At 41.4% G+C, this 17,717-nt stretch overlaps 1 protein-coding gene across 5 annotated transcripts in view; it reads right to left on the bottom strand.

The window, feature by feature from the left end:
• Positions 1-17,717, bottom strand: part of LOC114645223 (protein unc-13 homolog C-like) — a 742,812-nt gene that overhangs the window by 395,701 nt on the left and 329,394 nt on the right. For 3 of the 5 annotated variants that reach the window (XM_051920473.1, XM_051920474.1, XM_051920475.1), the window contains exons 3-4: positions 12,021-12,043; positions 7,797-7,861 (exon numbers count right to left, since the gene is read on the bottom strand). In XM_051920473.1, the coding sequence (XP_051776433.1) occupies positions 7,797-7,861; positions 12,021-12,043 (88 nt within the window). The remainder of the gene's footprint in view (positions 1-7,796; positions 7,862-12,020; positions 12,044-17,717) is intronic. The other 2 variants (XM_051920476.1, XM_051920477.1) reach the window with 1 other exon arrangement.

The following is a 17,717-nucleotide window of genomic DNA, read 5'->3' as shown; positions in this document are numbered from 1 at the left end:
ATGCGGTGTTCTTCTTCTGCCATGCAAAGCACTTTTTGTTATGACCAGATAACTCAATTTTTGTCTCATCAGTCCAAAGCACTTTGTTCCAAAATGAATCTGGCTTGTCTAAATGAGCATTTACATACAACAAGCGACTCTGTTTGTGGCGTGAGTGCAGAAAGGGCTTCTTTCTCATCACCCTGCCATACAGATGTTCTTTGTGCAAATTGTGCTGAATTGTAGAACGATGTCCAGATACACCATCTGCAGCAAGATGTTCTTGCAGGTCTTTGGAGGTGATCTGTGGGTTGTCTGTCACCATTCTCACAATGCTGCTCATATGCCGCTCCTGTATTTTTCTTGGCCTGCCAGACCTGCTGGGTTCAACAGCAATTGTGCCTGTGGCCTTCCATTTCCTGATTCCATTCCTTACAGTTGAAATTGACAGTTTAAACCTCTGAGATGGCTTTTTGTAACCTTCCCCTAAACCAGGAGACTCAACAATCTTTGATTTCAGATCTCCTGAGAGTTGCTTTGAGGATCCCATGCTGTCACTCTTCAGAGGAGAGTCAAAGCTTATTTCCTATCTATCCATCCATCCATCCATTTTCCAACCCGCTGAATCCGAACACAGGGTCACGGGGGTCTGCTGGAGCCAATCCCAGCCAACACAGGGCACAAGGCAGGAACCAATCCCGGGCAGGGTGCCAACCCACCGCAGATTTCCTATCTAAATCATGTATATATATTAAAAATGGCAGCGGCCCAGGCACTGACCCCTGCTGGTCACCACTCTTAATATCATCCTGTTCTGATTATGTTCCTCACACTATCACCCCCTGCACACCACACCCTGAACTCCCACTTCTTTTAGTTTGATGCCCACCCTCTCATGTGGCATCTTATCAAATGCTTTCTGAAAGTCCAGATAAAGAATATCATATTCTCCACTCTGATCATATCCTTTTGTTGCTTCCTCACTGAATTCCAGCATGTCAGTAAAACATGACCTCCCTCGTCTGACACCACACTGACTCTTCAGTAAAACTCCTGTACTTGCCATGTGCTGCTCAAACTTCTCCTTAAGAATTCCTTCCATTAATTTACCTGTCATGCACTTTAAGCTTCCTGGCCTATAGCTGCTTGGATCTGCCCAATAATCAAAAACAAACTGCAATACAGTGGAGCAAAAAATGAAAAATTATTTACACGAAAGGTGCTAAATCCACAACAAACAAGAACAATGTAAGAGGCGGAGATGAAAACATCAATTCCATGGCCAGTTATAAAACATAAATTCAGTCAAAGTTCTGGTGACCTGGCAACCGGACCCCCGCCTGGGTCCAAAAACCCCAGTCTTTCTTAGTCCCATGCCTTACTCCTGTGCTAGACCCCCATTATATGAATGGTGTCCACTATAAATTAGTATATTTCCATGGGCACATCCATGATTTCCAGTAGAATTGGAATCTAAAATGGATGGATGAACATTGACCCTTTTAGGCACAGTGAGAGGGTCCCGTCAGAGGCCCACTTCTACCACCGGCTTACTCCTTTAGCTAATAAAGGCTGCAAACTGCACACCCAAATAATCATAATTACAAAAGCTAATCACAGTTTTTTTGCCGGATTCTGTGACAGCACACAAACAAAGTGGCACAGTATTAATAGAAACAGCCTCAAGCTAACGGTGCACGCTGGAAAATGATTTTTTTAATAAACATTACTGTCATTAAAGTCAAACAGATTAGTTTGAGCCCTTTAAAGTAATCAGCCGTTACTACTCAATAAAACTGCTTCATATTACATTCCATTTAAAACTACGTTGGAATCTCAAGAATAAATCTCCATAACATTTTCAGCAGGAGACGGAGTTTCAAGTGAGCTTTCCATATGCAGCCGGCTTCACACGGTCTCGTAATAAATTAGGAATCCGCTCATATTCCGCCACCAAAGGGCACACGAGATGCTTACATTTTGGCACGTCTGTGTGTCTTTATTTATAAAATGAAAGTTCAGCTCTCTCCTGTCATGAACACAATGGAGTCATCGGTCACCTCCCGATGGAATACGGCGAGTACAAAAACATCAGAACAAAGGAAGGCATTTGAGCAGGTGCGCTCTGGACACACAGTGCTTCATAGTGGCCAGTGACATCAAAATTCAAATGGGCGCCCAGGCCAAACTAACTAGACACAAAACAGAACTTCTGCTTTTCAAATGGAAAGCTAGCGCTTGCATGGAGAGCTTCTCATCACATTCTCGACACAAGCCTCTTCTCATGCTTCGGTAACGTCCACACTGTCATGTTTTCATTTAAAAATGTAGACATTGGAGTCTGTTTTCACCTTTCGTTCACACTACCCCAGTAGTGTGTAGGCCTGTGTGTGTATGGGTCTAGGAGGCTACCCTCCCAAAAATGGGCAACGCTCTTCGGGTCCATATGCAGTCATGTACTGACTTATGACCAACCGAGTTGACATCATTTGTACTTACGGCCAATGTTCCCCCAACTTCTTTTTTAAGGATAAGTAGGTGTGAATAACAGATGAGCAGGTACTTTCCATTTATCACTGATTTCTTCAATAACATTATACGACACAACCTCTCACCTGTGAGCTCCACGAAGCACCAACAAATGAACGACAAGTTATCCCCGTGATGTAACAAACACCATGAAGCACCAAGATGATGAGTGCACAGGGGGCTCCCTCTTGAAATACTGATGGATCGACACATCATGTTGTCATTTCTACATGCTGTGGCCAAAATGTGTGCAAATCTCCTTAAATGAAAGTCTGCAATGTGCACATTAATCTCGTCTGAATTGTTTGAATTGTGATTTTAAACCTGTGGAGCTGAGGGGTAAATCAAGGACAAATGTGTGATTGTTCCAAACATTATGGAGGTCACTGTGTGTGTATGTGTGTGTATTTATATATATATATATATATATTGTGAGATATGGCTGGCTATTTATCCCGGCCAATACCCCCAGGCCGCCAGATGGGGCCCTCCTTGCAGCATGGAGGTACCCCGAATGCCAGCAGGGAATTATGGACAGTGGACTTTTAATGCACAGCCTTGCTGGATACCACGGGGGCCACCAGGAGTTGCTGCAGGGAGGCCCAGTGATTGTTATTTGCACCATAACCCGGAAGTGCGTCTTAATCACAGCGACACAAGGAATGACGTGCTTCCGGGGTGAATAAAAGGATTTTTATCTGACACTGAAGTGTCCCATGTCACGTGGACAGAGAAGGCGAAACACTTCCGGGTCAAGGACTATAAAAGGACAATGGGAAATCCCAGATGCTGAGCTGAGTTGGGAGGCAGGGTGGCTAAGCGTCTGGGAGTGGAGGATTGGTTATTATTGTAGTGATTATTGTTTATTGGAGTGGTGTGGAGTAGTGGTGCTTTGTGCACTTATTTATAATAATAAATATTCATCTTTGGACTTTTACCTGGTGTCTGACATCTGGTCTGAGGGTTCATGGGGTCGACAGTGCCTCTATTTGTCACTATATATATATATACACACATATACATATATATACACATATACACATACATACATACATGCATATATATATATATATATATATATATATATATATATATATATATATATATATATATATATATATATATATAAATGAAAGACCTGTGTGTGTATGCAGCAGTCTGCTCTGCTCACACTCAACCACAGCCACTAGATGGCACATGTGTGCACTTTTACATTTTTTGATACTTGTATGCACCTCACTTCTCACTGTGAAAGACGTGTGTGCAACAAATGCTGCCATGCCACAACAACGTCATGCTAATGACACAGATGAAGTGGCACAAAGTCGAAACGAAGCAAATGCCTCAGCTCAACAACATGCAAGTGAAACACCTCAACAGCGGAGGGCAAGGCTTGAAGTTTTCACTAAAAACATGGTCTGTCTGGAGGTATTTTCTCAAGACAATGATTAATAGGACTCGTATGCCTAAGATATGGTATTGACAGTGTCTTCTTACGAAAGCAAGTGAAGCAGCAACCACAGGTGGGTCCAAGTCCTCTGCACTGGGCCTCTCCAAGTTTACAAGTATAGGAAAACTGCTAGGGAGTCTTGGGTTGTTTTTTGTCGCAAAGACCACATGCAGCTAGAATGTGTGTCTATATCTATATCTATCAGTCCTTCCATTATGAAGGAGTTCCAGTCAGGCAAGGGCCACAGCCACCCACCCCAACTTGTATTTACCATCTGTCTCGTAGCAGGTGAATGTAGCATAATCTTTGGGCACGAAGGATGGATAAAGGGCAAACACTCCTTGTCCATTTCTCTTTATTCAAATTCTTGCTCCCCTTCTCCAGTATTCTAACAATGTCCATTCAGCAGCAGACAATCATCAAGGCATAAATGACTGTTTGTTCTTTTTGCATTATGCTCACTCCAGTAGAATCTAGCTGTATTGACGAGACAATCAGATTGCACACACCCTAGGACCTTTAGCATCCTTAGCATTATAGGTCAGTGATGTTACCTGATTCACCTGAACATTTGTGTCTTTCTCAACGCACCCATTTTCAAAGCGTGTTGAGTAGTAGGTGAAGTGTTGTGGCATGCAGCCAGGCCCTTCACAAAGTTATTGTGTAACTCATGTGACAGAAACATCAAATCTGATTGGCTCTTCCGCTGAGCTCCCGAATAGCAGAGCGCTGGAGATGTGCAGATAGACCTGTCCTGCACTTTACCTTCCCACCCTGCTTTTGAACTTTGTTAAACATGTGCATGTGACATCGTTGCATCGGATGAAGATCGCTGGCATGACTCTGCTGTGTTCTCCACCCTGACTGGGACTCCAGTATAAAACACACCATTGCCTTGTCTGATGACCCTCTCGGGCGTTATGCTCACTCTAGTAGAGTCTAACTGCAGTTCCCCACAGCTCTGCTCCATTGATGAGACAATCAGATTGCACACACCCTAGGACCTTTAGCATCCTTAGCATTATAAGTCAGTGATTTTGTCTTTCTCAATGCGCCCATTTTCAAGGCGTACCACGAGCATCATTCTCATAAAACCACCTTACACTCCGGTAAAGGTTAGGGGTAGGGTTTGGGTTGTGATCAGGTGATCTCACTCAGGAGGAGTGCTGACTGTTGAGTAGACACGACTCATAGTCGGCATGTCGAGTAGTAGGTGGAGTGTTGTGGAGTGTAGCCAAGCCCTTCTCTGAGTTATTGCTGAGTAACTCGTGTGATAGAAACATCAAATCCGACTGGCTCTTCCGCAGAGCTTCTGAATAGCAAAGCGCTGGAGATGTGCAGATAGACCCTTCCTGCACTTTATCTTCCCTGCTTTTGAACTTTGTTAAACATGTGCATGTGACATCGGATGAAGATCGCTGGCATGACTCTGCCGTGTTCTCCACCCTGACTGGGACTCCAGTGTAAAGCACACCCTTGCCTTGTCTGATGACTCCTTGTAAATATCGTTATGTTTTTGGGTGCTGTAGACACTGCCGGTGGTGGGCTTTTGCACAGCCCAACTTGGACAGCTTCATTTCCATTGAGCGCAGTATTCCCTTTGAAGCTCCGACCCTTTTAACATCTCTCTGATTTCATTTCCACAGGCCACAGTGATGTATTGATTATGAATTGAAGTTCTTTGTTGTCTGCGGTAGGTAAAAAGGGTCATTCAGTGACTATGGAATGAGTGCAGACTTTCCTACCAAAGAAAAAGAGGCCTTGTCCCTGCATTTCCTGTGCAAGGAGCTATATACAGTAAATTAAAGGCTGATGGAGACAGACGATGGGAAGTAGGGGCTGACTCCACTATCACGTCACCTCTTCGTGATTTCAGAAAAGAAAACCCAAATTTTTTATTGATGTCCCTTTCTGCTAGATAATCCATAAAAGGTTTGGCTACTTTCCACAAAATGCATCACATCAGCTGGCCGAGCTGGCTAAAAGTTATAAAAATGTCAGATGCTAACTGCTTTCTTTTAAATTATTTTTCAATCATGGAGTTGGTGTTTGTGCATTAAATGCCTCTATTCACTAAACGTCATGCCAGCACAGCTTGGCATTATTTGAATTTACATCCTAGGTTTGGGAGGCAGCCATCTGACTGGCAAAAGGTGGAAGGTGGCAGACTCAGCTGCTTTTGTTGGCCTTGCTTTGCAAAATCATTGACTTTAACAAATTAGGGCCGGCGCTACGTCTAACTGTAATGGAAGTGGGTTTTTTTTAAAAAAGTTTATTATGAAAGACACTATATCAAATAAAGAGGTCTATGAGTGGGATGTCTGGCCAGGAAGAATCTGCCAGTGGCAAAGCAACATTCGGGAGGGCACAGAATAGGAGACTTTCAATGAAGAGAGAAAAACCAGGCTGGCAAGTAGGAGAGGTCCTGCGAGATCCACTAGGAGGCGATATACCCTCTATATATGCAGCAACAGGACATGAAAGCGTTAAGATATGGCCTGAGGAGAAACATAACAGAAGGGGAAAGACGACTCAACAAAAGATAGGTATGGAAGAAGGAGTGAGGGTCTGGTGGGAAAAAAAGAGGGTGCAAGACATCCTAACCCAAGATGGCAGCACCTGACTATCACATAAGCTACATGAGCAAAAGTGAGGCAGATGTTCAGTACCCTCCTGCATAACCACTAGAAGGCAGGACACAACACCTGACTTGGACTTGAGGGACTCCTGTGTCGCTCCTGTTAAGAACTACGTAACTTATGAGGACTCATGTGAGCTGGGGCTGTATGGGGGTAACTGAAGATTCAGGGGGTGCAGGAATGGCAGAAGTAGCAAAAATAGGGTGGTCATCCAACCTGCCCAAGGATGGCTCTTCTTAGCATTTCTGGGAGTGGCTCTGGCTTGCTTTGACCATAGAATTGGATTTAATGGAGTTTAGATGATGAATTGGATGAATTACACTATCAATATTTTAGCATTATTACTATAATAATACTATAATCTCTTTATATTAAATGCTAAGGTTTGTCTATCTGTCATGTGATTACTCTCAAACTACTGAAGCTTGAACATTAATCTTGGTCTTAACTGAAAGCTGATGACCCGATATGTTCAAGAAATTTGAAAAAGTTTAGGTAGCGGCAACCAGCTGGTAATGTCCTGTGGTCGTCTATTTACAGGAAAGTGATTCAGAAACCAAGTGATACCCAATATGATGGCAGAAAGTGAAAGAAGAGCAGTGACATCTGCTGAGTATCAAGCACATCACAGAAGGCGATCCATTGATGAAGAACGAGAAAGATTAATAAGAACACAAGACACTGAACTGAACTGAACATCATTGGAACAGTCATCTAACATGACATGCCCATAGCAAGATGAAGATGCACACCACCAAGATGTTCACTGGCTGCTTTGAAACGCCTTTTCTAATCACATAAAGAAATAGCATCAGGAGTGAGATGGCAGGCAGCTGCTTGCTACCCTAAGGACGTCCAGGCTAAATAACCCCAGACTTTTTGCTTTAATTAAATTTAGAAGCAAAACAGGGATGCAGTGTGGCGGGGTATGCATTCATTTGAGTCGCTTGGACAGAACAGACGCACATTTCATATTTCAGCAGGTACAGAATAGCAAGACACCACCAGGTTTATTGAGACTTTTCAGTGAGCACGAGGAGAACTGTATCACATATCAGGCTGCATTAAGGGTGCCCAACGGGAGAATTCAGCATTTTAACAGTCTGGACCACCAAAGCAGAATAAAAGTGGACCCCTGGCAACAGCAACACAAGGAACAGCAGCCCTCGCTTTCCAAAATAAACAAAAAGTGGACTTACCCTCCGGTGGCCTGCAGCCCGTAAAGTTTTGATGTGTCCAAAGCATTTCCGCTTGCTAATCGTGCCTTAAACAAATACAAGAAGAGAAGAGGTGTTACATCAGGAAGGTTTTGGAGGACAGATGGTCTCAACACAACACAACCCAGGCTCATTCCGTAATGTCTCACAAACACACAGAAAAAACAAAATGGAAACCGTGTCTTTACTGAGGGGTGGAGCAAAAGTGACATCTTTGTTCTGTTGAACATCCCATTGGAGCCAGGCTGGATGACTTGGAATGAATGGACCCCAATAGTAGGATGAGTGGTGAAGACTCAAAAATTTACAATGTGCACTCTGGGACGGGGGGGGGGGGGGGGGGGGGGGGGGGGGGGGGGGGGGGGGCGAGGGGGCTTACGAAAGAGACAGACACCTGTGTAAGGGAGCTGAAAGGCGCTATATCAGAGTTTGTAAGGAGCCGCTGGGCAGTGTCGGTTATGAAAGGTATTAAAAAAAGTAATACTGCTGCTGATCATCATTTAAACACTCCATATCAAACTGTGAGCACATGACAGAGAGGACTGCGAAACGCTCCTTATGAAAGGCACTATATAGAAGCGGAATGCACCTGTATAACAATATGAGGCACTGTGGTGTCCATCAAAATAAGCGTTCTCTATTCTTATTATCTTTCCACCACTCTTTGTGGCAATGCTCTGTATGAAAGAAGAGTATGCAGCATTGATCAAGCCCTCCATTATGATCATCATAAAAGGCACGATATATGTACATATCTATCTAAATGTATAGATACAGTGCTACAGTGCCACGGGTTTGAAGCATGAAAGCTCCACCCAGCTGGGGCCTGTGGGCACCACCAGGGGGTGCATGGAGAATGGCTGAACCCTCCTCTGCAGGGCTGCCACCACACACCCAGAAATGAAGCCGGAAGGAGATTGTGGAACACCTGGAGCACTTCCGGGAGCTCTATTAAATGGGCCGCTTCGCTCCATTCGTGGAGTCAGGAGGTGGAGGATGAAGCTTGAGGGAAGAGTGGAGTCAGAAGAGACAAGGAGAAGAAAGGGACAGCGTATTTGGGACTTACTGGTGCTTCTTTGTATTGTGCTGCTGTGGGGAGTGAGGGAAAAGAGCTTCTCCACTGAAATAAAGCCTGTGTTGTGCTGGGACTTGTGCCTCTGTCTGTACATATATACACACACACACACACACATATATATATATATATATATATATAATATGCTTTGGACTATCTGGCAAAGCACTTTGTGACAGGGCTACATTGAAAATATATCAGTGGACCGGGTGTTTCCAGTTCCTTTGTAGACTGCCTACTTATTAAAAGAATTAAAGGCACTATATAAAACATGTTATGAAAGGGTAATCATTGTGCGACACTCTATTTCTATTTCTTTGGACAGCTCCGTGTGACTGTCTGGAACACAATGTGAAGCGCTTTGTGACAGCAGCTCAGTTATGCTTTCTTATAAAAAAAAAAAAAAAGCTTTCTGAGAAGAAACTATGAAGGCGCCATATAAAATATAGCTGTATCTTCATTAGTAAGTTGGGCCCTTAGAGATAACTTGATTATGGAAAGCACCATGCAGAATATTGATGAACATTTTTAATTCTGTAAAGCACTCTGTGATCATGTGCAACACTAAATATGGATTGATTGAAAGGCGCTATATAAAACAAGGAAGGCTGCCCCTTGATTGCTCTGAAAACTGCTTTCGGACTGTCGTCATCATGAGAGACGACGCAGGACAAAAGGGCTGGCTGTGACAGCAATAACAGCTGCGGTCGTTATTAAATATGATTGCACCTTTATCACTGTATGAGGTACTTTCAGTATCATTTATTATGAAAGGCGCTATATGCAAATTCTTACTTTGTGAAGCATAGGCGCACACTTTCAAAGGTGTAATATATTTTCTGAAAAGTTCTTTAATTAAAAGGTTCCATATAAAAAGTGCACGGAGTGAGAGGAGAAAGTAAAACTAGGACAGGTTGAATGTACCATACCCAAAATGCACCAGTCATACTGCTCAGGCTGAAAGGCACTATATAAAATATCAGTGTATCTTGATAGCTTTCTAATGTAAATTCCAATAGTGTTTATTGTGTGACCGGTGCAGTTTAATGCATTTTTATAACCATTTAATTTTATTAATGTTTATTCTGGAAGGAACTATAAATGGTATTGCTTCACATTCATAATGTAATATAAATGTGAACACTGCTTATTTTGAAAGACAATAGATAAAATATTGACACATCTTAAAAACTAGGTTAGGTAAATTTAATAAATGTTTACCTTGCACTGTATAAAATATTAATGCACATTCATAACTACTTAATGTAAATTTTATCATTTATTGTGAACGGCACTTTATATTTTATTGATGGACATCTATTATTTTTTCCATAATGCACATTATGAGAGGCACTATATTACTTTACTCAATTATTTTTCCAAAATGCTTGGATAAAAATGTGCACTGACCATCTGTGGGGGCTTGGCAAAGCCACTCCTCAACACATAAAGCCATAAGAAGATCAGGGCCACGCGTGCCTACTGCCTCATCACGCTACCTTAGAAAAGAGCAACGCACCTTATTGATATGGAGGACAGCTTGTTGTCTTTAACCAGCACTTCGGGATATTGATCATTCTCCAAGGTCCTGTGCAAGGAAAGATTGGCCTTTCTTGACTGTTTTGCAGAACACTTTGTAAAATTGTGTGTTATGAAAGGTGCTATTTAAAATAAGTGTGTTCTGGATTACTAGAACAATTTGCTTGGTTTAAGCAGATATAGTTTATTAAATACTTTTTAAAGATATATCCATTACTGTGTATAAGGTACTATTTAGATATATACACATATCTATCTATCTATCAGTGCCTTTCTATCTATCTATCTATCTACAGTTTATGTCTATCTATCTATATTGTGCGTGTGTGTTTGTATACAGATATATATACTCTAAATATATATATACTCTCTCACTCTGCATATATATATATGTATGTATGTATATAGTGGCCTATATATGGCTTTCTATCTATCTATCATCTATATAATGTGTGTGCATGTGTATGTGTATATATATATATAGATACTTTATTAATCCTCAATATATATATATATATATATATATATATATATATATATATATATATATTGAGGATTAATAAAGTATCTATCTACTACATATATATACTCTAAATATATATATTTACAGTATATATATACAGTATATATATATATATAAAATATATAGTGTCCTATACTGTATACAGGGGTGAAGTGCGGAGGGAAAGTGACTGTTGGGTCGAGCACGGAGAGCGGAGAATGGCGTGGAGGAGTGACGTCAGAGATGTGATTGACAGTAATGAGAACAAAAGGGGCGGCACCCTGAACGGAGAGGCGGGGAGCGGAGGCCGGGATTTCTAGATGGTTCAAGGAACAGCTAAGAAGGTGTGGAGGGGGAGTCGAGCTGGGTAAGTTGGTGTGCAGGTTACGGATGTGGAACCGGAGGTTTTTTTTTTTTCTTTCTCCTCAAGACCATAATAATGAGAGACTCCTAAATAATTATAAATAGTTCAAAGTCGTTTACTTTGCTTTTACATTTTTTTGGCCTGATAGAGTAAACTTTTCTGCAGTCCCTTCTTTGTCCAGCTGTGTTTCGAACCTGACACACACAGTGGGGTCACTACAATATTTATACACACACACACACGCACGGACGCATTACGGGTTGCACCGTTACAAAGTGCCAAAGAACACAGCGACTCCCAATATTCTTTATTCGTTTCGTATCGCCGTATTACCACTTAACAAAATCCTCTTGAAGAGTGCACAGTGTTTATTCTGAAATCCCAATATGTTCTTTCTATTATCCGGTCCCATATTTAATCACAAATCAGCAGAACATTTGAATATTCCCAAGATGTCACTTTTGAGCCTGGGTGTTGACAGGATGACATTTTTAGCAAGATTCTGCCTCAGTGCTGGCGAATCCTCCTCTTTCCAAATGCATCGCTCTTTTCGGCATTCTGCCATGGTGGGGGGTATGTGGGTGGGGCACATGCACGTCTCTCTAATGAAGTATGAAATGAGCACAGACAACACGCTGCCGGAAGGGAAAAACAATACATGAAAATGAATGATCTGCAAAGGGAGATGAAAACAAAACAAAAAAAAAACAAACAGCAATTTAAAACCTGTTTATCCAAAGCACTGCTATCTGAAAAAGAAACCAAGGAGAGGAGGACACATCGTTAGAACTTTTTTTTTTAATACCAAAAAAGTGTTTATAATATGAAGGCAAATTAAGAGTAAGCATGAAGCGCATCAAAGGAAAAAAAATCTAAAATCACTGCAGCAATTACTGCGCTGCCAGAGGAAGCTGCGCGTCTGCGAGGTTGTGCAATACCCCCCGGAGAATTTGCATATTTGCACTTTTTTTTTTTTATTCTTCTTTTCTGTTTGCTTTAAATGCTAAATCAAATTACTTCAGGGTAGCAACTCAGGCAAAGCAAACACAAAAACAACTGAAATGCCACATGTCCGCCCTCGCTCTCATTTCCGTTAGTTTTCTTATTTGTGAGGCAGGCGCGCTCATCCGCTCTGGACGCCAATCACACACGCGGTACAACACGACGGACTCGTCCGCACATCAAAGAGCCTTCACAACGCGGGCTACACTCGGGGACCGTCTGTCAGGGACAGTAGAGGGGACCGGAGCCATGGAGCCACCTGGGAATGTCCTATGTGCTCTGACATCTTCGGGGAAAACGTGCGATGCGGTTGAATTGGGTAAGTTTGTGTATTTTTACCAGCTTCACCCAAATATTGAGGATGTCCCCCAACTCTGAAAAACTAACAAAAAAAAAAAAAAAAAAAGAAATCCCCGGAGTATCGTTTTAGCAATTTACAGACTTAATAAATATGTGCTGGGCGAGCACCAGATTAGCATCATTTTGGACAAAAATCTTTCTGACAGCCTTTGGTGTCACAGTCACTCGTAACACATTAACAGCTGTGTTTGGTGGGCTCCCAGACGGGCTTAAAATGGAGAAGGACAAACAAACTGTAATTACCTTTACCTCACTACTTGCACTTACACTTATCTGGCTCAACTGAAAGAATCCCACCCCATCACTCTTAAATCCGTGGGTAACTGATGTCCTGTACTACTTGAAATTGGACAACAAATCAAATTCTCACTTAGAGGATCAGTTCAAAACAGTTTTTTTTTAATATGGCAGAATCTAATCAATAACATTTTAGAATAAGCTTCAAGTTCAGAAGGTTAGTAAACGTCAGGAAATTGTTCAAGCAAATTAGGAAAAAGGGTCAAGTGAACAACAAAGAGGAAGAAGGCAGTAAGTGATGGTTCAAGAAGTTGGCTGACTTTCCGGTACCCAGTAAGACTTGACAGATATTGCTTGACTGAGCATCATTTCATTCTGGAATGGGTTCTTTGCGTATGAAGTTGGTTTCTTTGGGCTTAGCAAAACTTCCTAATATGTGGGGAGAAAAAAACGGAAATCTTTAATCTAGCAGGACACTAAGAGATTAGGAAAAGCAGGAGTGGGCCTGTGTGACTGTATGAAGCGAGAGTCTTTTTAAAATTAGAAGCCATCTCACAGATCTGCTACCACCGGTTTATGTGCGGACCTTGTTACGGATCTTGCTGGAACCTTCATGCGGACGAGTCTTTCAGGAAGCAAAAAATGGTCATCCCCAACCGTGGCATCGCTCTGAAGAACCACTCTGGTAACTTTATTTTTTTTAACAGTGATATGTTAACAAATGAAGAGCACCTTTTGTGACCCAAAACAGGTTAAAATATGTGACTTGAGAAACAATCACACACTTTAAAAAAAATATATATATATTTTGCTGTAAAATAACGGTCATACAAAACAGTTAACATAATTATATTAAATAGATATACATGAAAATGTATATTCAAAAAGTATTTTACCTCTCAATATCAATCAAATGTTTCAGTGTGCAAGATGATTTTATAAATAACTGTTGCATTGTCGTAAATGGTATAGAATTCTAAATTTGCATAGAGTTAGTATATTTGCATAAGGGCACGCCCTCTTTACAGCAAAGCTGCTAATTCTTCCTTAACCGCCTTAGCGTTAGACCCGAGCGTCACTCGGCCTGTAAGAACAGTGCTAAAAGCGTTAGACTCGCGCATCACTCGGGCAATGGTATAGATGCGTCTCACGTAACACGTGGGGTTTACTCGAGTTATGAAAGTGTCAACAGCGTTTGTCCTGAGTGTCACTGGGGCAACCCCGAGGTTTAATCGGGCTGTAAAGTGCCAACATCGCTAGTGCCAAGCGTTACTCGGGCAATGGTAGAGGCGTGTCTTGCATAAGCGTCAGGCCCAAATGTGTGACCTGGGCAACGGTGTAGACGCGTCTCCCCGTTAGCCTCATAATGGCATCTGTGATGACGAAGTGAATCTGTCTTCAGACAGTCAAACTGAAACGGTCAGTGAAACTGAAAGGGATTCTGGGAGTCTGAAAGTGACACTCGTGTCACTTGCACGTGTGCAGGGTCCTGTACATATTATTATTATTATTATTTGTGCCATTATTATACTTTTTACACTTCTGACTTTAAACTTTTAGTGTTTTGCATGTTTTACATTCGAAAGATTTAATAATAATGTCATTTTTCGAGGCACACAATATGCAATGCATTTTACACGTTTTTTTGAGAAAAAAATGTAACGCTAAGGAGGTCAAAGCCTTCATGTGATTGCACTATGAGAAACAAAAATGTAATGATGGTTAGCAAAATTATTTTTCTAGTATGCTCTGTGCCTGCACGTGGTGAGGCATGCTGTGCAAGAGCAAATTAATTTGTACTGTTGTGTTGTATTTCTGAGGTGGCCATGACAGAGTGGGGAGATTACCTGTGGTCTGTTTTAATTGTCGTGTTTAGCTCATTTTTTAACACCCATTGCATGCCTAATCTACCAGGAAGAGGGTTTCTCTCACTCTCTAAATTTCTTCATTCCCACATGTGGAGGCTGGGTGGGGGGGGCTGTCAAAAAACAAGGCCAGGTAAAGCCCATTGTGACATTCCTTGTGTGATTTTGGGCTGTACGAGAAACAACTTGTTGTTGTTGTTGTTGTAGTTATGGAAGCTGATTAATGCAGAGTTATTTTTCAATATACTGCCGAAATTGTAGCACATCCCGTATCAGAAAAGTAACGTTTCCTTTTCCATTGGACAACAGGAATTCTATTTCGTAAACATTTTCATTATTACTAAAATACAGTTATCCCTTGCAATTTGTGGGTTTTAGGGGCGCAGAATCCCCAATGATTAACATAAATCACATAGAAGTATTCTGGGAGGGGGGCATAGATTCACCCCTGCAGTGTAATGAGGTGTTATTAAGATTTGTTGGGTAATCACTGAGCAATTTAAGCTGTAGGGTTCACAGACTCTGCAGCTGTGTAAATATGTGGGCAGGTGGGGAGATGAACCGAAGTTCCTAAAGCCGTGAGGCAGCAGTGATATTCAATGTGCCACAGGCCGGCCTCACCCTGTACTCCACATATTTTCATCCAAAATGTTGGATTAGTTTTAGTGGTCCCTCTTACCAAGCAGGGTTTAAAAAGACAGAAAAACAAAAGTGCCAGCAAAAATCACCATAACAGAAGAGCTATTATGATGCATGCGACGCTCTTGAACGAGTGGAGTGTCGCAGGCCTGTCATCATCGTTGTGAAAGCATCCTGCTGACATTTAGGGTGGGAATGGCACTGAGAAACAATATTCATAGTTCAGCATTTAACACAGCAAAAAACCTTCTAACAGCAAGATAATTGGACTGGAAATCAGCAGTCAACCCCCCCCATCCAACTTAGTTCAGGCCCACTCAAAGACAAGGGCTTTACACTTACATACTATGATGGATGACTACAGGAATAAAAACACTTTATAATTTGAACAACAAAGCCTTTCCAACTGTCCTGTAATTCAATAGGGTTCAAGTAGTGGAGAACGGAGCCCCCTACGGTTCAGGGCCACTTGAGTCGAGTGTCATTAACTTTACTCTGATTCACCTTGGTGGAGTACCACCGAAAAAAAAAGCCACAATTCACAATCTGAACAAACAATCCCTGCAGAATAATTAGACAGATTTCAAGCACTGGAGAACGATATCACCTACGCTTCAGGGTGTGGAAGAAATAGTTACCTTAAATTAATTTATATCTATTAATAATCAACCTGAAGAACCAGGAAGGAGGAAGCTTGTCTGTTGTGTCTTTTATTTCTCATCCTGAAGAGGGATACACGCCATCACGGCAGCTTGTGACAGAATGGTATATGATGAGCCATATGATGAATTAAGGTTTTCTCTGATTGGTTCACTAACTTGCATTCACTCTGATTGGCTAAAAGACATGAGGTGTTTTATCAGAGAGTATAAGCAACGTACACACCCCAAAATAAAAGTCTCATTTCTACCACATTCTTGCCCCTTACAATTGTTTTCAGTACTTCTTGAGTTCCTGTGTGTGATATATGTCAAGTCTTACTGGGTATCTGAAAGTCAGCCAACTTCTTGAACCATCACCTACTGCCTTCTTGCTCTTTATTGTTCACTTGACCCTTTTTCCTAATTTGCTTGAATAATTTTCTGACATTTATTAACCCTTTTATACAACTTCTAAGATGGATGTTATATTTTAATGTGGAAACCATTCCGAAACACTTTATGCGCAATAACTATATTACCCCTAAATGACTATGTGACCCCTAAGTCTCCATTTTCTCCCATAAGGCCCAAATGAGTTGAGGGTTATTAACTTCACTCTGATTCGCCTTGATACAGTACCACAGAAAAAATATTCACAATTCACAATTTGAACAACACTACCTGCAGAATAATTAGACAGGGATCAAGCACTGGAGAATGGTACCCCTACGGTTCAGGGTGTGGAAGAAATCGTTACTTTAAATATTATAGATCTATTAGTAATCAATCAGAAGAACTAGGCAGGAGGAAGCTTGTCCATTGCATCTTTTATTTCTCATCATGAAGAGGGATACACGCCATCACAGCAGCCTGTGGTGGAATGGTCACAAAGTAAAGACAGAGCGCTATACTTATGGATAACTGAGTTTACATCACAGTGCTGAATTAATGCTTTCTCTGATTGGTTCACTAGCTTGCATTCACTCTGATTGGTGGTTTAGCAGACAGCTTTAACTGGCTTACATACCCCAAACTAAAAGTCTAACTTCTACTACGTTCTTGGTTCTTATAATACTTTGAGATCCTCTGTGTGCGTCAAGTCTCTCAAGTCTTACTGGGTACATGATAATCAACCAACGTCTTGAGCCATTACCCAGAACCTTCCTGTTCTTTGTTGTTCACTTGACCTTTATCTTTCATGCTTCAACAAGTTTCTGACATTTATTAACCCTTTTATACTACTTCTAAGATGGATGCCATATGTTCATGTGGAAAGCATAACAAAACACTTTATGCGCAATAACTATAGAATTTTAATCAAATGTTTTTGATCAATACATGATCATTTTTACAGTTTAATACAAGCTTATATTTAAATGAAGTTGTAATAATGAATTAATTAAAATATAAGCAAAATGACTGAAGGTAACTAAAGGGCTAACTAAACGCAGCGTAAAGCTCGAGCATGTGAGACTTCTCCCTCATCTTACAGGAGCCACTAAGGTAGTTGCTAAGGTTAAAATGAAGTAGATGAGTAATGATCACCCCCTTAAAAAGTGAGAACAAACTAGCGAGAAAGCTCAAACACCCCTATTATGAAGCGGTGATAAGATCAGATGTGTAAACCCGTAAGACACTCCTATTAACGAAGTGATGTTTAGAATAATGGAGGAATCAAC

The sequence above is a fragment of the Erpetoichthys calabaricus genome, chromosome 17 (assembly GCF_900747795.2).
Source record: "Erpetoichthys calabaricus chromosome 17, fErpCal1.3, whole genome shotgun sequence".
NCBI classification, from domain to species: Eukaryota; Metazoa; Chordata; class Cladistia; order Polypteriformes; family Polypteridae; genus Erpetoichthys; species Erpetoichthys calabaricus.
This window is presented reverse-complemented; position numbering and strand designations above follow the sequence as displayed.